Source organism: Macrotis lagotis, chromosome 4, assembly GCF_037893015.1.
Source record: "Macrotis lagotis isolate mMagLag1 chromosome 4, bilby.v1.9.chrom.fasta, whole genome shotgun sequence".
NCBI lineage: Eukaryota > Metazoa > Chordata > Mammalia > Peramelemorphia > Peramelidae > Macrotis > Macrotis lagotis.
This window is the reverse complement of record NC_133661.1, coordinates 247,985,199-248,010,136: the sequence shown is the minus strand read 5'-3', so window position 1 is coordinate 248,010,136 and position 24,938 is coordinate 247,985,199. Positions and strand designations below refer to the sequence as shown.

Here is a 24,938-nt window from a genome sequence, read left to right as displayed (position 1 = left end):
AGGATCAACCAATCAATCAACAAATATTCATAGAATACCTACTCTTGTATCAGGTACTGATGATACAAAGAATCAAACTCCCTACTTTAAAAGGAGCTTATAGTCTAACGATATGAAACTGAACCTCCTTCCCTTTTTTGTGGAAAGACTATGGATGTAAAACATTGAATATAATGTTGATTTGGAGTGGTTCTTGGTTTTTTTCTTCTTTGTTACAAAGGAGAGAGTTTCTGGAAGGGGGAAGGAAGGGATAAATCAGGAAATTAGGTAATGTAAAAAAAGATTAGCAATAAAAATTTTTAAAGGAAGTACTTTAAATATAAATAGTTTCAAAAACAGCTGCTTAAGACAAAAACTTGAAATCAATGTAAGGATATATACTCCATATATTTGTGTATATATATATACATATATGAAAAATCTTTTACTTAAGATTCATATGTGTGAATGCTCATGGAACAGATAGAGAATCCTATGATGTTGGCTTCTAAGTTCAGCACCTCTTGTGAATTCATGAATCTGTGGTTCTTTGAGTCAAAAATCTGAGAGAGCAACATTCTTAGATGATAATACTGAGATGATCTCCCTTATAATAAAGGAGCTAGAAGAGATCTCAGAGCACATATAGTCCAGCTCTACAATATCCTTCAATTTCCATTTGAACACTTTACATGAAGGATATTTTATTTAATAAGGCAGCCTATTCCACTTTTAGATAACTCTTATTAAGACAAAATTTTAAAATGAGAGGCAACACTTGTACATAAAGACCTGGCCTCAAAGTAAGGTTGATTTAGGTTCATATTTCTCCTTGAAGCATATTTGATTAAATGACCATGCTATCTTCTTGTTCCCAATTCTACTTGTCACTAGTCCATAGAGTATTCTGTATTTCCTAAGATGTCAAAAACTAAATAGTTCTTGGGTCAAAATGGGTTCAGGATTTACATATAAAGGGTGTCACCATAAGTAAATTAAGAAAGCCTGGAATAATTTACCTATTAGATTTATGAATAAGGGAAGCATTTAGGACCAAAGAAAATATAGAGAGCGTTATAAAATGTAAAATAGATAATTTTGATTATATGATATTTTAAAAGTTTTGCACAAACAAAACCAATGCATCCAAAATTATGAGGAAAATAGAAATTAGGGAGAAAATTTTTTGCAACAAGTATCTTTAATAAAGGCCTCATCTCTCAAATATAGAGAAATGAGTCAAATTTATAATACAAGTTATTCCCTAAATAATGTTTCCAGACAAAGAGATCAAAGCTATCATTAGTCATGTGAAAAATGCTCTAAATCACTATTAGAGAAATGTACCTCACTTCTATCAGACTGGATAATATAACAAAACAGCAAAATGATGAATGTTGGAGGGGATGTGAGAAAACAGGGACACTAATAGGATTGTGAACTGATCCAATCAGTCTGGAGAATAATTTGGAACCACATCCAAAAGGCAATAAAACTGTGCCTACCCTTTGATACAGTGATATCCCTACAAGGTCTGTATCCCAAAGAGATCAAAAAGGGAGGAAAGAATATATATTGTACAAAAATTATTCATAGTCCCTCTTTTGTGGTGGCTAAGAATTGAAAATGAGGGAATGACCATCAGTGGTGGAATGACTCAACAATCTATAATATAAGATTGTGATGGAATTTTGTTGAGCTATAAGAAATGATTTCAGAAAAATCTGGTAAGACTTACATGAACTGATGCAAAATGAAGTGAGTAGAACCAGGAGAACATTGTACACAATAAAAGCAATATTTTATGATGATCTTAACTTATGACTTAGCTATTCCAGGCAATACAATGACAAAGACAATTCCAAAGGACTCATGATGAAACAAGCTTTCTGCTTTCAGAGAAGGAATTGATGTTGTCTAAATACAGACCGAAGCATACTATTTTTCACTTTTGTTGTTATTATTATTCAAGTCTTCTTACACATAATGAATAATATGGAAATGTTTTACATGGTTGCACATGTATAACTTGTAACAGATTGCTTACTATCTTAGAGAGGCGGGGATGGAAGGGAGGTTGGGAGAGATATAGTTTGGAACTCAACATTGAAGAAAACAAATGTTAAAAATCATTTTAACATATAATTGAGTGAAAATAAAATTATTTTTAAAAAGAGAAGTTGGATGATCTAGAAACAATTTCTATTTATGTTGTGCTTTATAGTTTATAAAATATAAATACAGATAGTCTCTCATTTGATGGATGGGGTCCAGAGTAAGATATCTAATAGGATAAACAAGATTGAAAAATAATAACTGTGGAAAAAATAGAAAAGAATTGGACTTTCTCACTGGAAAAAGAAAAGACTGAAATATGACTTAATGTTGCCAAAATGATGAAGACATTTTTAAAATAGAGAATAACTATCAGATGTTCTTCATTTAACCTGAGGTAAAAGAAGGTCTTTTGTGGTGACAAGTGGGAAGGTTGATTGTGAGAGATTGTAGTGATAGAAAAACAGAAGGGAGGAAAGGGAAAAATTTTTCTTAAGTGCTTACTGTGAGGCAGGTACTATATAAATGTAATATAATTTGATCTTCACAACAATCCTGAGAGGTAGGTACTATTATTATTTTCATTTTACAATTGAGAAATCTGAAGAAAACACAGGTTAAATGACTTGTTCAGGGTCACACAGCTAGTAAGTATTTGAGGTCAAGTTTGAACTTTTAGACTCTGTACCACTTAACTACCTAGAATAAATAGAGCAGGTAGCAAAATCACCTTTCAGAAATGCTTCAGAATAAAATCAAAATCCACTGGTTTGAAGTGTCTGAAGTACAGCCTTAACCACAGGAAAGAGACAATGAATTATTTGAGTCTTCAACATCTCCCTGCAGGAGTTCTGTGAATCTAAAATTATATGATTAAGTTGTCAGATCCTTGGCATTCTAGAAGTATAGGCTCTAAAACAGAACCCATAGGGGTTAAGAAGGGCAGAAAGCCAAGAGATTCCTGTATCTTCCTCTAGCCAAACCACTGTGTCAACACAGCTTTGGACAAGTTGCCTGACCTCAAGCATGCCTCAATCACCAAAGCTGAGAAAATGAATGAAAAAATTGCAACTTGAGCTGAAAATTAGTAAGCACATCTGAGCAAAGTTTCCTAGAAACATATTTAGATACAGAAATGATTTTACATGTTTCATAAATGCAACATAAAAAATACAGAATGCAGCAGCATGTACACATATGTTTTGCTTAGCATTTTCACTTACTATCTATGATTCCATTCGAGGTTTTCATGGCAAAGATACTGAAGTGGTTTACCATTTCCTTCTCCAGCTCATTTTACAGATGAGGAAACTGAGACAAGCAGGGTGAAGTGACTTGCTCAGAGTCACACAGTTAGTAAATATCTGAGGCCAGATTTGAACTCAGATTTGAACTTCCCGAGTCCAGGATGTGCATTGTATCTATGTGCCATCTAGCTATTCCAATATATACATGAAACTATCAGGCATGAACCATATTGGAACTCAATATAAAACTATATGTATGCATGTGTTTGCTGAATAAATCCATATGCCTTCCTATTAGAATGTCTTCTTTCTGATGAAAAGTAATCACTTGTTGAACAAAATAGATAGTTCATATTGTACAATGTTCAGAATTTAAGAGAGATGAACTTCAGAGAAGCAAAAGGTAGAAGCATTTGGTTGAGCATAATAGATATTTTATGCAAGACTTGGAATCAGAAAAACCTGGGATTGAAACCTGCCTCAGATCCCTTAGAGCCTTGGTTTTCTCATTAGTTAAAAACAAACAAGCAAACAAAATCAAACAAAAATAAAAGCAGATAATAAAAGCATCACAAGTTGCAAGAATCAAGTGAGGCAATACTTTAAAGTGCTTTGAAAAACTTTAAGACCTATATAAATAAGAGTTATTATTTTTAGACTAATGTTTAGTCACACACATATATTTGAGACATAGTACACAGCATTCAAACAGTTTTGTGTCTGGACCCTTGATTTCTGTTCTTGGAATCTTGCCTAGATTCTTCGCCATCTAATTGCATTTATTTCCCCAGACCCATTTGTTTGGACACACACACTGTTACCTTTGAATTTGATCTCCATCACCTCATGAATGCTCTCCAAAATGTCTCCATTAGGTTGGAAGGTATGACATGGACAATGAATGCTGATTTCTAACCCCAGGTTGGACTCTGTGGAGGAAAGACATGGTCTCTGAGAAATAGATTTTGCTTCCTGGGAAAGTACAAAGCCAGCACAGATGTAGACCCAGACTCCCTCCTTTCAAAAGTTGAGAGTGAGAGTGCCACTCTGTAAAATATAATGGGAAGTGGAAGAAGCCCCCAGAGTTCATTTTTGTGGGTAATCTAACCTTGGAGGGAAAAGAAATTTCAAGAATTCATTCATTTATTCAATAGGCATTCCATAGATACTCACTATAATACAATGTAATGTGCTAGATAGTAGTTAGGAGGTGGAAGAAAGATTCGAGAATAAGTGATATCTAGTTTCTGCTCTCAGGATATACAGTATCCATAATTCTAGTGATAAAAAACTATCCTGCTCAAAGTCACAAAGAAATTCAGAATGAATACCCCCTTTTTAGGATTAATGAGTAGCAACTAAGAGAACCATCAATGAAAAAAAAATTTATTAAAGGTCAACTTCATTTCTTATTATGAAAATCTCAACATCAATGAATGTTTAGGGGTCATTTTCATTTATATATTAAACTTTTGTAGAATGATTCCTTGCTCTAAAGAAGTTCCTATTCTATCACAAAATTTTCCCCAGTTGTTTTAGACATTCAGTTTTAAATACACTTCTGACTGAAACAAGCATGCTTTCATGAATCATTTGTTACAGTAGCAGCTGCTAGGTTCTGTTTAATACAAATAATAAACCCCAGAGGTGGTTTTACATATTGTAATTCACACTATTCAAAGTTATAATTTTTTGAAATATATGCATTAGATCCAGCCCAAAAGAAATATGTCACACAAATTCAAATAATGTGATCATTTCATAGGATGGTTGGAACTAAATCCATACTCAAAAAGTTTTTTGAGCTTAACTCTATCAAAACATGTGCTTCTTCACTATAGCCTTGAGAAACCCAGAGTCATTCTCAGGACACAGTGAAGCATCATAGGAGGCCTTTAATGCAAGCTATAGGTCATTAATCTCAACATTATAACTACATATACTCTTTGGCAGCTTAAAGGAAAAGATTGTAACTGTTCAGATAAAGAGAATAGAATTACAAGAAAATTCTATCTTCTAAAATGGAAAATCTCATAGAAGAGTTTGAGTTGAAGGGAGACTATGTAACTACCTGCTTAGGGTATTGAATATAACTTTTTAATGTTTCACAATCTCATCAATGTAGATAGCCCCCTTTTGTCATAGTTCATAAACTATTCATAGCATTTTACCTTGTGTTATTCTTATCCAGATCCTTCTATAACTCTCCAAAAGTCAATCTAATCAACTATCCAGAGACCTTAGTACAGAGGAGCGACTCTTAAGCTTTTTTGTTTTATGGAACAAAAATTTTGTTCCTTTGAAGTCTAATGAAGCCTATGGAGCCCTTCTCAGAATAAGGTTCTTAAAAGTATAAAATAAAATATATAGGATTACAAAGGAAATATAATAAGTATAAATATGGTTATCAATTTTTAAAAAGTTTATGGCCCTTAGGTTAAGAACCACTGCTGCAGATATTTTAATATTTCAAGCATCAGTGCAATTATATAATAGTCTTACTTTCTCTTTAAATTTTACATGTTCTTTATGTCATCATTTTTTACTAATTCTAATCTACAAGGTATCTAAGGCAACATGTTTATTGCCACTATTGACTTTTAGTTCATGAATGAATTTTATTTTTAATGAAATATGGCATTCTATGATTCACATTCATATAACAAGGGAACACTTATATTAAAAGGAATTTTGCTTTGATTTTAATTCCAGGGAGCAACTTGGGAATCATAGACAGTATAATGCAGTTTCTTAAAAGGGATAAAGCCTGTATCCTATTCAGTTTGGGGTACAGTCAATTGTCCATCTATAGTACTATCCTATATATATATATATATATATATATATATCAGAGTAATAGACTAATTCAGTTCAGTTCCATCCAATGGCAAATCATAAGTTGGGCAATTTGCATTCTTCCTATACTTGTCCTATTAGGCATCTCTTAGACATAATGTATGACATTACAGATGAAGTATAGACCTTAGACAAGTCACTTAACCTCTCTGACCCCCAGTTTTTTCACCTGTAAAATGGATAATACTTGTATCTAACGAAGTTATTGTGAGATTCAAATTAGATAATGAATCTAAAGTGCTTTGTTAACTTAAATGCATTATATATTTTTCAGTTATTATTATAGTTCCCAGCAGGATGGAAGACAGTAGCAATATTCCAACAGAGAAAGTTCTAGGAAGAACAGAGGATTGCAGTTCATTTCTGACCAGTGGGGAAAGAAGACTTCAATAACAGTGTCCCTCCTCTAACATAAGATACTGATGCTTACTGCTACTGTGAGCCCTTTCATTTTAGAAAAGATAAAAGTCAGTGACAGGAACTCAGAAAATTGAGTTTAGGTCCAAACAGAGCCTAACAACATCATCCAAGAATATGGGAAAGGGTAGAACATGAACCTAGCACAAAATCTCAGATCAAGACCTAAGGTTGGAGATAAAATAAGAGAGAGAAGACACTGAACACTATGCAGAGAGATCATGAATTAAGAGATACTCAAAAGGAAAGCTCAGAAGAAAATAGGTCTACAATAAGTGCTAGCAAAGCCTCATTAAAAAAGAATAGTTTGACCACAAGGGCCACAAGAGTATCTGGAAGAAATAAAGCAAAAGCCTTTTTTAAAAAAATGAAATTAAAAACTCCTGAGGAAAACACTGGAAAAAGAATAAATAGGTTAGGTTAGTAGCAGAAAAATCTTACTCAATAGAAGATTTCTTGATAATTAAAACATCAAATATAACTCAATGTTGAAGCAACAAAAAATTAGAAAAATATTGGGAAAAATATAGACTTAAAGAGGAAAAACAATCTGTATTGCAGTTTCATGCATGACTCTTTTTAAATTATATTTTGTATATGGAAATGCTGCTTTTTGTGGTGTTTCTTGATTCTAAAAATGTAAAAATTAGAAATTATAGGAGGTTCCTACCCAGTTCCTATTTCCTATTTCCTATTTCCTATTTACTAGATACTATTCCTAGTATCTAACACACCTACAACAATACCTAAATCCTTACTGAATTTGGGGAAAAGCATAAAATCAAAAGATTGAACAAATACAAGTAAATATATGGTTACTATCAAAAAATAATGTTCTATGATGCTAAGTGAGATGAGCGGAACCAGAAGAACATTGTACACCCTAACAGCAACATGGGGGTGATGATCAACCTTGATGGACTTGTTCATTTCATCAATGCAACAATCAGGGACAATTTTAGGGTATCTGTGGTGGAGAATGCTATCTGTATCCAAAAAAAAGAATTGTGGAGTTTAAACAAAGACAAAAGACTGTTATCTTTAATTTAAAAAAAAAAAAGGTATCTTATTATGTAATTTTGCTCTCTCTTATATTTTATTTTTTTCTTAAGGCTATGATTTCTCTCTCAACACATTCAATTTTGATCAATGTATAGCATAGAAACAATATAAAGACTATCAGACCGCCTTCTCTCAAACCTTGGCCAAACAAAAATCCTAAATATGTTTTGAGAAACCATAAGTGAAAATATCCCACATTTACTAGAACTAGAGGGCAAAATGTAAACAGAAACAATTCACTGACTATCTGGAAAAAAACCCCAAATGAAAATTTCCTGCAGTATTATAGTCAAAATCTAGAGGTTTCAGATTAAAGAAAAAAAAAACCACATAGAATTCAAAGGTCAAGAAAGCATATAAAGTTCACGCAAAACTTGGTAGAAACATATAAAGAAGAGAAAAACTTGGAATATTTTGGAATAATTTCCAAAAGGCAAAAGATAAAACCTTTTAACCAAGAATAATTCACTCTATAGAAGTGAAAATAAATTATCTTGACCTTTAATGGAAGAAAGGGCTTTCGAACTCTTTTTTTTTTTTGCAAGGCATTGACCAAGGTCACACAAGTAGGTAATTATTAAGTGTCTGAGGCTAGATTTGAATTCAGGTTCTTCTGACTCCAGGGCTGGTGCTCTATCCATTGCACCACCAAACTGTCCTGCCTTTTAACATTCTTGATAAAAAACATCAAAGCTTGACAAAAACTTTGAAATGTAAGCATAGGAGTCAAGAAAAGCCTAGGAAGATAAATAATTTTGGCAGCCAGGAAATGCTAGATGAACAGGAGAAGAGACAAATCACTTCTTCATAATCTTCAAGGGTCATAGAGGGAATTAAATAAAATAAACTAAGGGCTTGAAGGTAGTTTTGTTCTGTATTGGTAGTCTTAAGAGAGGACAGAAAAGGGAAAAAGAAAAGAATATACCAAGGAAGAAACAAGGAAGAAAATGTCTCATAATTGGGGTGCAAAATTTTTTTAAAATGTGCAAACATGGAGAAAGGCAATGTGAAAAACACAAACCTCACACTACTCTGAACCAGACAAAGCAAAGCTGATACACAAAAAGTAATGTAATAATTACAGTATGGTTATACATAATATTCAAGAGAGAAACAGACAGAAGATGGGAGGGAAAGGAGAAGTATTTAAAAGGAAGAGTAAAGTTATAGAGGAAATAATCATAAACAAAGTAAGTGATTTCAGAGGCTGGAGTGTAAAAGAGGGATTAAGAATTAAGGTGCTGGGGCGGCTAGGTGGCGTAGTGGATAAAGCACCGCCTTGGAATCAGGAGTACCTGGATTCAAATCCGATCTCAGACACTTAATAATTACCTAGCTGTGTGGCCTTGGGCAAGCCACTTAACCCCATTTGCCTTGCCAAAAACCTAAAAAAAAAAAAGAATTAAGGTGCTGAGTGGAAAAAAGTCAACAATTAAACTACATGTGAAGTCAAAGAAAAAAACATTTCAGACTGTTTCAGGGACACTATATCCATGCTGGACAATCTTTCTAGGAATGTAAATTTTTCCTCTCCAATTCTAGAATCATGATCAAATCAACACTGCTATTGTTCTAGAAGAGGTATGTCAATCTACTCCCTGTGTCTCTAATCACTACTGCTTTGTAACTGGGGTCTGACTCATGTGCAGAACACCCTGGAAATCATGTATGGGAAGATCACTTGAGATGAAAGTCTTTCCATGTGGAGAGGTTAAGAAACCAGCTTCCAAGAGAATCTTAAGGGCTTGAAATGGAAGTGTCTTGGACAGATCATGGAACATACATAGACATTTTGTACCAGTTCCAATTTTAATCATATGATTAAGAAAAGCCTTTTTCAGTTGGTTGTGTAGCCAGGTATAGGGGTATAAAATAAAAAAAAAAACTTTCCCTAACTAAACATTTAGCAGGCTCTTTTATCTAATTAAAAGAGATGGAAACAAGAGTAGTTTATCAACTCCCTTTGTTTAACAGTGATTTTTTTCAGGATTAGAAGTTTTCAAGGGCAAGATGGATAACCATGCCATAAATTCCCACACTGGGTGACAATTTAGATTAGATGACATCCAAAGATCTCTTCCAGTTTGAAGACTGTATGAGTCTATTAATTAGGAGGTCAAAGGTGAAATATATGAGTAGAGTTAAGAAATGAGGATAAGGTGAAAATACAAACAAATACATATGTAAAATTGTCTGGCCAGGTCCAGCAGCACTTGGTCCAGTCAGGAGGTCTTGAAAAGAGAGGAGGCAGGGAGTCAAAGGGAAAGATTAAAAAAAACATGAAGGACAAAAAAGGAAGAAAACAAATGATGGTGGAGACAGATGGGGCCATTGTCTCCACCTGTACTGAAAGCAGGAATGATTATAACTTTGCAGCATTTCACTTACCATCTGGGAAATGTAACAATGTAGTTTTCCAGATATGTATGATTTAAAAATAATAAACATGATTTAAGGGTCTACTACTTGGCAGACTAAGGAGCTCAAATTACAGTGAGAGAGACAGTTACCTATTTAAATGTATTCAGTATAAATATAAAATGAGTAACCATATATGAAGAGGTTAAGTGCAAGCAGTCTGCATGGGAGGACACTAGAAGTTAGGGGAATCAAAAAGAGGCTTCATTCAGAAAAGGGTGCTTGAGCTATGGGAAAACAGGTTAAAATAATGCTTTGTGGGAATTATGAGTTCATTTAACCATTCTGGAAAACAATTTGGAACAATGCCAAAAAAAAGTTTTTTAAACCATGTATAACCTTTGATTGAGACAACAGACCCTAAACCTCAAAGAAATCAAAGAAAGTAGAAAGGGGTCCATTTTTTAAGGGATCCACTAGTACAAAAATATTTATAGCAGTTCTTATTTTTTGTGTGGTGACAAAAAAATGGAAACTGAGGAGTACCTATCAATTGGTGAATGACCGAGCAAGTTATGGTATATGAATGTGATATAACATTATTGTGCTGGAAGAAATGATGAATTAGACAGTTTCAAAGAATCCAAGGAAGCCTTGTACCAACTGATGCATAATGAAATGAAATGAAGGAAAACAAGGAGAACAATTTGTACAATGATAATATTATAAAGAAACAACTTTGAAAGATCTAGGAATTCTGATCCATGCAATGACCAATTATAGTTCCAAAGACTTCATGATAAAACATACTATCTCCAGATATAGAAGAAATGGACTCAGAGTGCAAATTAAGCATTTGTTTCTTTTGGACATGGCCAATTCAGGAACTTGCTTTGCTCAACTTTTTGTTGTTCAGTCTTTTTAGACATGTCTGGCTCTTTGAAACCCTATTTCTGTTTCCTTGGCAAAGATTTGCCATTTCCTTCTCCAGATCATTTTTACAGATAGGGAAACTGAGATAAACAGGGTTAAGTGACTTGCCCAGAGTCACACAGCTAATAAGAATCTGAGATTGGATTTGAACACAGGAAGATGAGACTTCCTGACTCCAGATCCAGCAATTGATTATCCACTGCAGAGATTTTGTTCTTTCTTTCTCAGAGGGATGGAAGAAGTGGGAAGGAGAGAAGGCAAATTTTCTTGGATTAAACAGAAGAAAATTTCATTGAAAAATGGTAACTGAGCTGTCTCTTGAAGAGGCTTGTGAGGAAGACATAAAGAGAGAATGCATTCCATGCTTCCATGCTTGGAGGATGGTCAATGCAAAGACCCAGTGATGAGAGTTGGAATGTGCTATGTGAGAAGTTGTTTGTTCTTCATTCTTGAAGAAGACCATGTCATCAGGGAAGTTATGTCACGACTTGCACAGGAATTGGATTTGAGTGAGGGAGTCCTGTGCAAAGTCAAGTCTCACACTCTCCTCTGGAGCCATCTGGGTCCAGTAGCCAGACATGAATCAGACAACTGGAGGATCACCTTGGATGTGATGTAATTAGGGTCAAGTGACTTATCTAAAGTCACCCAGCTAGTGTCAAGTGTCTGAGATTATTTGAATTCAGGTCCTTTGACTCCAGGACCACTGTTCTATTCCCTGAGCCACTTATTTGTGAGATGTACAGTAAAGTGACTTTGTCACATTGGGATTGAGAAAGTCTAGTCCCAGCTGTGGCTGCTAGATAATGCCAAAATGCACACGAGCACCAGTATGGGAATCAGGACACCTTCCTGAGTTCAAATATGGTCTCAAACATTTACTAGCAGTATATTCCATATACTGCTACCACTAATGCAGATTGCAACCTGTCTATGGTTAGTAGATCAGGTTTCTTACAAGCCACTAACCCTGTTTGCCTCAGTTTCCCTATCTGTCAATTGAGATGGAAAAGGGAATGGTAAAACCCTGTAACATCTTTGACAAGAAAACCTAAAATGGAACTAGGAAGAGTATTACTGAAATGACTCTACAATAAAAGTCCCAGCTATCTTATTAGCTTTGTGACCTCAGGAAAGTCACTCAGACTTTCTGGTCCTCAGATTTTGTTTTTCTCTCCAAGCAAATGGAGACATACCATCTACCTTTCCTACCTCTTAAGGCTGTTTTTGTATTAATGTATGAAAGTACAAAAAAACCATAAAATGTCATATAAATGAAGACATTTTTGTTCACCTCCCACACTCTGATGGAAATATTTGCCTTTGAGGAAACAAGGAGCTCTGGTAACAGAACTATTATGATTAGTTAATGATGGATCCACATATATTAGGAAAAGCTAATAAAGTGGATTACATAACTTCTTATGCCTAGGGCAGGGATGGAATGGACTTGGCTAAAGCTATGTGTGTGACTAACTGTGTCACTAGCTGTTAACTGTTTATGAAAATATACAAATGACCCTGATTTCCTCACACAAGAAACTCTCAGAGTGTTTATTCCATATATATTGCTACAACTAATGCAGATTGCAACCTGTCTATGGTTGGTAGATCAGGTTTCTTACAAATATTGGTCACTGCAAACTTCTCAAAGCAGGGAAGTCATGAAAAGAAAGAAATCCAGATGAAACTAATTAACATCAGGCAGTTAGTCTAAGAGGAATTTAATATTCACAGACCTCTCCTTTCTGTTCCCTTTTTGTTAGGTTTTTATGAAATTCTGCCTAAGTGGGAAGAAAGCCCCAGGGCATGTTCTGCTGGGAACTGTTTGTATTCTATTAGGGAAACAGAAGGAGATAATAATAGGGTGACTGGGAGAAGAGGAAACATTAAAAGGACTGGGCCCTTCCTTGATTTAGAACTTGTGGAAGGACCCTAACCCACCCTTCCTCAGGCTTACTTAGCATGTCATACCTTTTAAAAACAATAGAATGGGGCAACTTAAGTGGTGCAGTGGATAGTGCACCAGCACTGGAGTCAGGAGGACATAAATTCACATCCAGCCTCAAACACTTAAAAATTACCTGTGTGACCTTGGGCAAGTCACTTAACAAAAGAAAAAAAAAACAATAGAAACAGTATCCAAGTAAGAGATAAAGCACTGGACCAGGCATCAGGAATACTGCTTCAGCTATTGCTCAATTGTCTTTCACTTGTGTTTGGCTCTTCATGGCCCGTTTTGGGGTTTTCTTGCTAGAGATACTGGAGTGGTTTGCCTTTTCTTTCTTCAGCTCATTTTACAGATGATGTAACTTAGGTAAACAGGGTTAAGTAATTTGCCCAGGGTCACACAGAGTCTGAAACTAGATTTGAACTCAGGAAGATCAGTCTTCCTGATTCCAGGCCCAACACTCTATCCACTGCTCTAAATCCTGTTTCAGACACTTATTAATCAAGTGATCCAAGGCAAATCACTTACCTTAGTTTCACTTGCCTTAGTTTCCTCATCTATAAAATTAGAAAGTTGAACTCAATGGCCTCTAAGACTATTTCCCCCTCTCCCCACTCTAAATCTATGGGCTCATGATTGAACAAGTAACAGACAAGTTGCAATCTATATTGATGAAGGTAATCAAGCAAGTGACCACTTGGGATATTCCCCAGCTGAGGAAATCAAGACCCTTTGTATGGGAAGATTCAATAGGCATCACATAGATAGCCTCAGATTTAGTGAAGTCCATACCAACCACATCCTGGGGCATAAGTTGTTGTGGGTGGTTCAGGTGGCAATGCATTTAGAAAAGCCAGAAATAACCAGCCCTGCCAGTCAGAGAGGAGCCAAGGCTTACCTCTGTGCAGAAGCCATTCCCGAACTGTGTCAGTGACATCAAAGGACAACCACTCTGCCGTACCTCGAGTGGGCAGGTTCTTGCCACTTATGTAGCGCTGTTTGGCAATGTGCTCATCAGGTCGCAGGATCTGTGGGTCCGAAAGAGGAATGAGCTCTTAAGCATTCCATAGTTGTTAAATAGCTACCATGTTCCAAATACTAGGCTAAACCTTAGCCTATATAACCTTAGGGTTTTATATATATATATATATTAAAAAGATAGACCCTTCCCTTAAGGAGCTCACCATCTAATGAAGGAAGCAAGAAATAAGTAAATTATATATAAACTAGCTATTTATAGGATAAACAGGGAACTGAGAGATAGGACTAACTGTAGGAATTTAATCACTGCTTGTTCCTGTTCTTTCCTTACCCTCACCAATCAATCAAGGATTTATTAAGTGCCTACTCTGCTCCAAACCCTGTACTTTATATTTGTATAAATAAAATAATAGAACAATATTATCCTCAAGGGGCTTATATTCTATGGGAAGATATGAAATGTGGTGTATGCTTACATGCATGCAGATATTACATATCTGTAAGTGTGTGTGTGTGTGTGTGTGTTTGTGTGTGTGTGTGTACATACAGGCAGCCAGGTGGTGCAGAAAACTATTTCCAGTATCTCTGCCAAGAAAACCCCAAATGGGATCATGAAAGGTTGTACACAACTAACCACCACAGCAACATATACTTATAATAAATGTATACAGAAATATAAAGAGAATAAACATAAGGTAGATTAGCTAGTTTGTAGAGGGGGGTTGAGAGGTAGTAGTTTGAGAGGGAGAACACTCACATTTGGGGAGGGATCAAGAAATGCCTTATGTAGAAGGTGATGTTTACAATATGTCTTACAGGATAGCTAGCACATAAAGCACTGTACAAATATTTCAACTGATCCTCCCAACAACCCAGAGAAATAGATGCTTTTATATTTCAATTTTACAGGTGAAGAAGCTAATACAGATAGAGACTAAGGAACTTGGCTAAGGTCACAACATGGCTACTAAGCATCTAAGACAGGATTTGAACTTAGATCTTTCTGTCTCCAAACTCAACACTCTTATTCACTGCCCCTTTTTGAAAGAAGAGAGGAATTTTATGAGGAAGGAATACATTCTAGGTTTGGGTTGGGGTGGGGTAAAGCCAACTGGGTACAAGGAGGGGAGAAGGGGAGAGTTGTATGTCCTCAAACTCCAATAGGAGTTAATGTGACGTCAAGCAAGGTAGGAATTAGCTCAGAAAAAAATATTAAAGATGAATTCTGTCTTGAACTATGTCTTGAAGAGAAAGACTGAAATAGAGGAAAGGAGGGGAATACATGTCATGGATGGGGATGGCCAATGATGGGAATGTCATCGGTGAGAAGTATAGCAAAGTGAAACACCAATTCACTGGATGGAGAAGTTCTAGTCTTGCTCTCTTGCTAACTGTGTGTCCTCAAGAAAATTACAACCTCTCTGGATCCCCATTTTTTTTATTTCTTCAAACAAATGAATACAATAACACTTGTCCTTTGGAACTTAAGGGATTTTATTTGATAGTCAGTTGGCAGGGACCAAAAAGGCAATCTAATGAAATACCTTCATTTCTACAAATAGGGAAATTGAGACCTGATAAAGTTAAATAATCTGATCCAAGTTTCAAAGACAGAGTGTCAGAGATGGCATTGGAATTGAAATCTTTTTACTCTTCATTGTAGCACCCCCTTGCCAAGAAGAACATGGTAGTTTTCTTTCAAATTGGAGAATGCTGTCTATCACTTAAAGAAAAGTCTCAAATTCATCAGGGAAGGAGCCTTTGCTGCAGTGATGGGAGGAGAAGGGGTTGGGTGTTCACCTGAAAGAGCTCAATTCTCTGTTCTGTTCGTTTGGAGTTGAGATTGGGCACCCTCAAAACTCGGAATTCAGCTCGGAATAAGTTGGTTCCATTCTTCTCCACTGAGGATACATTGAAACGGAAAACCTTGGAGGTAATTCCTTTGGGACACACACTCAGCTCATCTAGGAGGAAAAAACAAAGGAAGAAAGAAAGGATATTAAGAACCCCTCCATACCATCTGCATGTGTCATTGATCCATGGTTCTCCACTTTACTTGAAAAGTTTCTACCCCTGCACCCTTCTATCTAAGACCACCAAGGGGCTTGACCTAGAGAAGAAGACATCAAAAGATTCTGGAAGGTACTGAGATCCATCACTTGGGAAATGTAGTATTCACAGTGGAGTGGAACATGTATGACCACATGAGACTCACAATATTGGTTGCCATGCCCAGGGAATAAACAAATTCCTTGTGTCACCAGGTCCTTCCTTTCCTCCCCACCCTGCTCGAGTCAATGCCATCCTTTCATTATCTTCATTACGGTTAACATCTGACCATTTATCTTCAGCGTTTTGGGAATTGCAGTGTCTACAGAAGTGTTCCTCAGTTTTCTCATATGTACTTTTGAGGAGTTAGATTCTCTAGCCTCTAACATATTTTCTAGCTCCATTTTTATTAGCCCAAGATCTAGATACCAGGGTTTATCATGACCAAGTTTGGTCCCAAAAAAAAGATATAAGATATTTCTCATCCCTTCTTTGTAGAAGTGAAGGTCAATCGGTGGGGAGTATTGTTTATATGTTAATCTTTTTCAAAAGATCAGTTAGTTTTGTTGAATTATTTTTCTGCCCCGCTATTTTTATTCATAGATACAAGGAAAAGCTCTCTGGGGGAGAGGAGGAAGAAATATATTGAGAGATACAGGTAATAAAAAATAAAAAATATAGCTATAAAAATGATTTTAATTTTTAAAAAAGAGGTAAAGCCATCCACAACTGCGGGTTAATTATTTCGCTAAGTACCTTACAAATATTATCTTAATTGATCTTCACAATAATCCAAGGAGGCAGGTGTAATCCACATTTTATAGTTGAGGAAACTGAAACAAGCAAAGTTGAAGTGACTCGCCCAAGGTCATACAGCTAGAAAATGTCTGAGGCTGGATTTGAACTCAGGTCTTCCTGAGTTGTCTTTTCCCAAACTCTACTAGCTGAGAGGGAGGGAAAATTGCAATGAATCTTTTCTGTTCTGATTTCATTTTTAACCTCAGGGTCCAATTAATCAACAAATATTAATTAAGTGATTATAGTGAACTAGCAATATTTAGTTGTACTATGATAGAAATTTATATTCTATAGGTCTACACAGCATTAACACCATAAGACAAGCATTCTGAGCAGTTGCAATTGTTCAGTCACCTCAATTGTGTCCAGTTTTAATTAGTGACTACATTTTGGATTTTCTTGGCAAAGGGCAGCAAATGTCTGAGGCCAGATTTGAACTGGACCTGACTTCAGGTGTGCCATCTAGCTGTCTTTCTGGACAGATCATTCAGAATACACAGAAAAATGACATTTAAACTCAGGGATATAGATCCAACACAGAAGAGATCATAGAATCATTCACTAATAACTGGGAAAGGACCTTAAGCCATCTGGTTCAATCTTGTCTTTTTATACAAGAGGAAACTGAGACACACAGAGAGTGATAGTATATTAGTTTTTTGTGATTTGTGATTTAGCAGGAAATAGAGAACTAAAGAAAGACCAGAGGGAGCACTGGAAATAAGCACATGGGCTATTGATCTTAAAGAAAAAATGTTTATGTCTGGAAATTTCCATTTGGTAATTCTGACATTGGTCCTTGAAAAAAATCAATGAACCAGATATTAAGAAAAACAAATATATAAATGTTTAGAGGATAATGAAACCAGAATTTCATTTCACATTGAAAGAAAAATTGTCAAAGTATAGTCTATAATAATTTTAGGCAAAATTATAAATATTTATATACTTGAGTATTGAGATAATAAAATGGCATATAGAGTGTCTAAAAAATCTTTGATCAAGTTTTTCAAGCTATTAGAAATTAAAATTGGCACTAAGTTTTTTGAGACACCCTGAATATAAACCAGTTTGAAAACCTAAGGAGTTTTATAAGGGTGAACCATTATTATTATTCTCATTATTATTATTGTTATTGTTATTATTGATGTGATTCCTGTATATTCACATTTTCTTAGTCAAGAAGCATGTACTTAAAGCTGAAAAAGTCTTCAGAGAGAGACCCTGTCCAATCCATTCTCTTTACAGATAAGGAAACTAAGGTGACTTGATCTAAGTCCCAGTTTTAATAGAGATAGGTTTCAAACCCAACACTTCTGACTTCAAATATTTCCTCTGTATTGTGATGTCTCCTCATAATATCCAGCCTCATTTTAATATATCTGGGACACAATGACATAACTGGACTGACAGGGCAGTAAGTCTGGCATTTGCCAAGGCTAAGAATCATTCTGGAAGAGGAAGTAAAGAACAAGTTAATATAATGTGCAAAGCAGCTAAATGGTGTGATGGAGAGAGCACTGGACTTGGAGCCAGGAGAATCTGAGTTCAAATCTAATCTCAGACAATTAATAGCTGTGTAACCCTGTTTGCCTCAGTTTCCTCATATGTAAAATGGGGATAATAAATAATAGCATTAAAGTTGTGAGGATCAAATGAAATAATAATTGTAAGGTTTTTAGCATAGTACTTAGTGCACAATAGGCATTAGAAAATTATTATATCATTGTATCATATTATTATATTTAGTATTATATTCATAATGTTTGTCCTTCATCAGGGAGGTGATGCCATGACAAGTACTTGAAGTGGATTTGAGTGAGGGGGAGCTGTGCTAAGTCACCCTCTCACTTTCTCCTCTAGAGCCATGTGAGTCTAGTGACCAGATATGAATCAGGATGACTGGGTATGGCCTTCAATGTGGGGTGATCAGGGTTAAATGACTTGCCTAAGGTCGTACAGTTAGTAAGAGTCAAGTGTCTGAGGTCAGATTCAAACTCCAGTCCTCCTGACTCCAAGGCCAGTGCTCTATTCACTGTGCCACCTAGCTGCCCATTTAATATTATATTATGATATTAAGTATAGTAATATAATATGTTATTTTTGTATATTATTATAATATATTATATTGTGGAAGGGTAATAACATTGAAGAAAGAGAAATATGGAACCCAGTGAATTTGGAACCATAGCAAGTAAATAATGTGGAAAATTTCACCTGATATAAATAATGTATATTATAAACAGCAGTCATTGCTAGCTTTCCTTCAGATAACTAATTAAGCAGCAAAAAGAATTACATAATGTATAATAATTATGCTAGCTTGCATTTCTGAAACATTTTTATAATTTGCAAATAATTTCCAATATTCTTACTTATCCTCACAACCTTGTGGGGCAGATACTATTATTATTCCCATTTCATAGAAAGAGAAACAGATTCAGGGAAGTTAAGCAGCTTGCATTGAACACACAGCTAGGAAATGTCTGATGTAGGATTTGAACTCATGGCTGCTGGACTCCAAGTCCAGTACTTCATATACTATGCCTCTCATGGTGTTCAAGAGAGGTAGTGGTTACAATAGTTATTCTTGGGGGTCTCTCTCCAGTCCTTTTTGCTTTCACTACATACTTTTCTTGGAGATCTCATTGGCTCCCAAGAAGCTCCATTACCTCTATATAAATGACTCCGAAATCAATGAATCCTGTCTGAATATCTCTCTTAAACTCTTGTAATATATTATCAACCATCTTGTGGGTACTACATATGTATGTGATGTGTAAGTATGAATGGACATGTGTGCACATGTATGCATATACACAAACTGAAACAGGACTCATTATCTTCCCTCCTCCCCTCCCCCCATCTGACACTCTTTTAGATTTCCTGATTTCTCCTGGTTTTGTAATGCCAAAGTCATCTTTTAGTCTTTTCTCCTCTTTGGGGATGAATGTGACCACAATAACTGGCAGTAGAAAGGAAGTAAAGTTTCTCCATTTTACTATGCTTGTTGTTTTCTCTTTGAGGCAGAGTGACCTCACCATTGGAAATGATCAATAGGGAGCCAATATTCAAGAGAAGGAAGGTGATTGATGATAGTTTCAGAGCAGCTGGCTGCCTTTTCAGAATTCAAGTCCCCCAGCCCAGAAGAATACCATCCTCAAATATAGGAAGACATGGCATCTAGGACTGCTCAATCACTCACTGTCTGTGTACTACCTTATTATTTGTATTTTGTATTTACCTGATATGGCTAGGTAGTACAGTAAAGTGAATAGAAAAAACAGGACCTAAGTTCAAATCTGACCTCAGTTACTTACAGACTGTATGTCCCTGGGCAAATTGCTTAACCCCAGTCTGCCTCAATGTACTTATCTGTAAAATGGGGATGAGATAACAATTTATAAGTAATTTGAAAACCTTAAAGCACAAATGAGGAGGGGAAGGGAGGGGAGAAAAGAAGAAGGGAGAGAAAGGGAGGGAAGAGGAGAAGAGAGGTAACAAGGTCAGCTCTATGTTTTTGCAACATCTGTTCGGTAGCTTTATGGAATATCAATTAGAGAAGGATGAGACTGGAGGCTGGGAGATAATTAGAAAACTATTACAATAGTCCAGGAAAGAGGTGTCAAGGGCCTGAACTAGTGTAGACTACACTGTGCATAGGTTTAAAGGGACAAATAAGAGAGTATCTTAAGGAGATAGGAGCAACAAAATCTGGCATCTGATTGGAAATGGTGGGGGCTGGGGTGGGGGAGAGGGAGTAGAGAAAGAAGAGTGAAGAATGACTTCAAGGATTAAAACCTGAGTGATTTAGGATTGCAATAGTATCAACATTTGGAAGAAAAGCAGATGGGGGAAGGGAATATGTAATCCACCCATCACATAACTACAAAAAATAAATTATCTCAGTCACAAGTTTGACTATGATATTCAAACATTTTCAGAGCTTCCCATTGCCTGGAGGATAAAAGAGAAACTCACCAGCTTAAATTTTAAGGACTTCCACAGTGTCTCTCAACTATCTTTCCACTTTTTATTTCCTTCAACTCTCCCACACAAATTCTCTGTTCCAGACCATTAGTTGGTTCCTCAAACTGGTCTTCTGTGTCATTTAATCTCTGCCTTCACCCATACCTTCATCCATGCATGCACTCCCACCTTCCTCATCTGTTTCTCTAAGTCAAGGTCTTTCTTCCAGGCTCTCCTCAGGTGCCACTTTCTCCATCTTTTTTGATTTCTTCTTTACCACCCTCTATTTTTAGTACTCTTTCTCACTACTCAAGTTTTCCTTTATATTATAGCTATTGGGGTTGTTAAGGGCTCTTAAGGGCTCCCCTGAACTGGTTGCCTGTTGTAAGAGAATATAAGTAAATTGAGAGCAGAGAACATTTCATTTTGCTCTGTTTCTCCAATGTTTAACATAATTTCTTACTCATTGTAGCCAAGAAATATTTTTTGAATCTGCATTTGAATAGAGAAACAATCCCAGAGAGGATCATCATTTGGCCAAGTTCATTATGTTAACTTAAAATAAACAATACAAGAAATTCCATAAGTAGCTGAGTCAGAATTTGAACCCAGGCTCTCTAGACTCCAAATCCAGTGTTCTTCCTCTTTTACTGAGAAAAGCAGCTGGTGGCAGAAAAGGAATTTATTAGCATTTCAAAGGCCTAAATTTATGGTAAATTGAATATAGGGGAAAAGAAAGCAGAAATATAGAATAGTAGAAAGTATGTTGAAGCTGAAGACAGAGGTTTGTTGTTCAAATGTTTTTCAGTTGTGTCTGACTCTTCAAGATCCCATTTGGGTTTTTCTTGGCAAAGATATTGGAATGGTTTTCTCATTTCCTTCTCTAGCTCATTTTACAGAGGAAGAAACTGAGGCAAACGTGGTTAAGTGATTTGCTCAGGATCACATAGCTAGTAATTGTCTGAGGTCAGATTTGAAGTATTTGAAGTCTTCCTGACTTCAGGTCCAGTTCTCTGTACACTATGGCACCATCTAGCTGCCAGGGGTTGGACTAAATGACTTTTAAGGTTTCTTCTAGGAAAAAAAATCTGTGATCTTGTGATCCTATGAATTGTGTCCATTCAGTTTAGTATTTCACTGATTTTTCCAAGATTTTTTTTAAATTAGCCTTCCTGACCTCTCAGCAGCATTTGAAACTATTGAATACCCCCTCCTCCAAGATTTAACTCCTTCCTGGGTTTTACTAATATTGGTCTCTAGAGTCTACTTCTACCTCTCCAGATATTTCTCTTCCTCAATATGCTTATACTTGACCCAACTCCCTGTCTCTCCCCTCTTCTCTCTCTCTCTCTCTCTCTCTCTCTCTCTCTCTCTCTCTCTCTCTCTCTCTCTCTCATTGATCTCATCATAGCTTCAACTATCATTCAGTTTGAGCTCTTTTGAACTACCCCCTGACCTCAGCAATTGCCTGCTGCATATCTCCATCTGATTTTTCTCCTAAACACTTCCTTTAGTCCTCACCTTTCCTATTTCTGTTGAGGGTCCTCACTATCCTTCTTCCAGTACCCAGATTCACAACCTCAGAATCTTCCTGTTCTCTTCCCTTTCCTTTAGCTATAATTAGTTGCCAAGTCTTGTGGTTTCTACCTCCACAAATAAGCTTCCCATCCATTCCCTTTTTTTTAAATTAAGAAAACCTCTATCCTAGACCAGTGACTCATCAACTCTTTATCAGATTATTGGAACAAGTTCCAAACTGGTCTCACAGCTTCCAGTTTCTATCCTCTCCTATCAGTCCTCCTCACAGTTATCAAATTTATATTCCTGAAAGACAGATCAGACCACATCACTCATTACCCTATGACTCTTCCTTACTTCTAGGAAAAATTTACTTTTCCCCCTTGCCTTCCCTCCAGGCCCCAGCTTACCCTTCCAGGTTTTGGGCACATTACTCACTTTTTAATCCTCCAGACCATCCTGCCTGCTACTGCTGCTGGTACTTTGTGCTCTCCAGGAGTCATTGTTTACTATTTCCTAGGAGACTCTCCTCAGTGTCTGTTGTGATACCTATATTATGCAGGACCCCCCCCACCATCTCATCTCTTGCTCTTTCAAAGGCAATCCTCCAGGTCTGTAATATATTCTTTTGTTAATCCATCTTGAAAATTCCCTTCAATTGCTTCAAAACTTCAATTACCACTTCTTTTATTAACTCTTCTCTGATTTTCTGTGTTAGTACCCTCAGAAGATACTTTGTACATATTTTGTATTTGATTTTCTACTATTTGTTGTAGTTCCCTCTTCTCAAAGAGAATGTTAGCTCCCTGAGGGCAAGAACTGTTTCATTTTTTCCCCTTTGAATCTCCAACACTTTGCATATGGCAAACAAACACATGCCACAAAATACTTAGCTCTCATGTCAGACTCTTCCACAATGTCCAAAAGACAACCAAACTGTGCATATCCAGTAAAACCACTACTAGTTCTATGTCCCAAAGAGATCATAAAAAGGGAGAAATGCCCACATATACAAAAATATTTATAGTAGCTCTTTTTTGTGCTAGCAAAGAATTAGCAATTGAGAGGATGCTCATCAATTGGGGAAGGGCTGAACAAGTGGTGGTATACGAATGTAATGAATACTATTGTTCTGTAAGAAATGATGAGCAGGTGCATTTCAGAAAAACCTGAAAAGTGGGCAGAATTTCAGAAAATTTTGGAAAGACCAATATGAACTGATTCTGAGTGAAGTGAGCAGAACCAGGAAAACATTGTACATAGTAACAGCAACATTGTTCACTTATCAACCATGATTGACTTAGCTTTTCTCAGAAATAAAATGATCCAAGGCAATTCATGATAGAAAATGCTGTACACATCCAGAGAAAGAACTGATGAGTCTGAATGCAGATCAGAATATATTATGTTCACTCTTTTTGAGTTTTGTGACTTTTCCCTTTTGTTTTACTTCTTCTACGATATCACTAATGTGGAAATATGTTTACATGATTGCACATGTATAATCAATATCAGATTGCTTTTTGTCTTGGGGATGGGAAGGAGGGAGAAAAAAATTTGAAACTCAAAATCTTATAAAAATTAATGTTGAAAATTATCTTTACATGTATTGGAAAAAATAAAATATTATTTACCAAAAAGTATTTTCTATAATATTCTTCTCACACCCATCAATCACCTTCTTTTGTTATTTCTCTCCTGTTTCTTTAGCTACAGATAAAAGCAGATCAGTTTTGGGACTACTCTAATTTCCATTTTTTGATGCATTGCCATCTACACCACCACTTCTCAGGTCCAAGAAGTTAGGGGGAATGCACTAGATTTGGCAGAGTGCTTTCATCCTGTACCTCTTCCAAACACACACATTTTCCCCTTTAATATCTGCTTTCCCATATTAACCCTGATCCCCAACTCACTGTTTGTCATGTTGGCTCCATAAGGCTGCCATGACTTTCACAGGCATCATTAGATCCAAGAGAAGAGGATTGGAATGCACCCCTCTATCTTCTCACCCCCTGTTCCTTCTGCCCCTTCTCTGCAAAAGTCTACTGGATAAAGAAGGTGACTGGGAGAGAAGGAATGTAGGGAGTGAGACATGACCTCATCATCTCTCCTACAGTAACTCTGGCATCAAGGGCCTGGTGCCTGCTATGTTCAGAACCTGGAAGCCTCTGACAGGGAATGTTGCCATATCATCTCTCTTCTGCATTAAGGGAGGGAGGAGGGGGAAAGGGAAGGGAGAAGGGGTTCCGGGGAAAATGAGGGAAAGGGGAGATTGTCTATTCCCGAGCCATAAGTGTTCTGTATCTGCCACATGCTCATCATCTGTCCTGCTTTTGTTTTTGCTTCATCTGCATCTGTTGGATTTCTTTATAATCAGTGTGTGATGTGTGTGTGTGTGTGTGTGTGTGTGTGTGTGTGTGTGTGTCTCTTTGTCATCTGGGTCTGCTTAGCACCTGACTGGTTCCTGGGGGGGGGGCTAGGGGGGAGGGGGGAACCCAGCTCCTGTGCCTGTTCAGCGTCGGTGTCGCCTCAGCAGCTGTGGATGGTCTGCTCCTGCTGATCTGCACCTGCAAGGCATCGCTGCAGAGGCCCTGAGGTTCTGTTTAGCATCTGCCCCTCCTGGGTGTGGACTTGGTGCCTCTGGAGGAGTATTCTGTGCTTACTACTTACTCAAGGTTTATTTTAAGTCTGCTCATTGCTACCTACTGCTGAGCCTGTGTTTAACATCTGCTAGGTAAAGTTCCATCCCTCCCCTTAGAGTC

General features: G+C 36.6%; 1 protein-coding gene across 1 annotated transcript in view; it reads right to left on the bottom strand.

Annotated features, from left to right (window-relative positions):
* TGFB3 (transforming growth factor beta 3) overlaps positions 1 to 24,938 on the bottom strand; it is a 33,666-nt gene that overhangs the window by 6,382 nt on the left and 2,346 nt on the right. The window contains exons 2-4 of the mRNA XM_074236275.1: positions 15,640 to 15,889; positions 13,757 to 13,886; positions 4,103 to 4,210 (exon numbers count right to left, since the gene is read on the bottom strand). Of these exons, the coding sequence (XP_074092376.1) occupies positions 4,103 to 4,210; positions 13,757 to 13,886; positions 15,640 to 15,889 (488 nt within the window). The remainder of the gene's footprint in view (positions 1 to 4,102; positions 4,211 to 13,756; positions 13,887 to 15,639; positions 15,890 to 24,938) is intronic.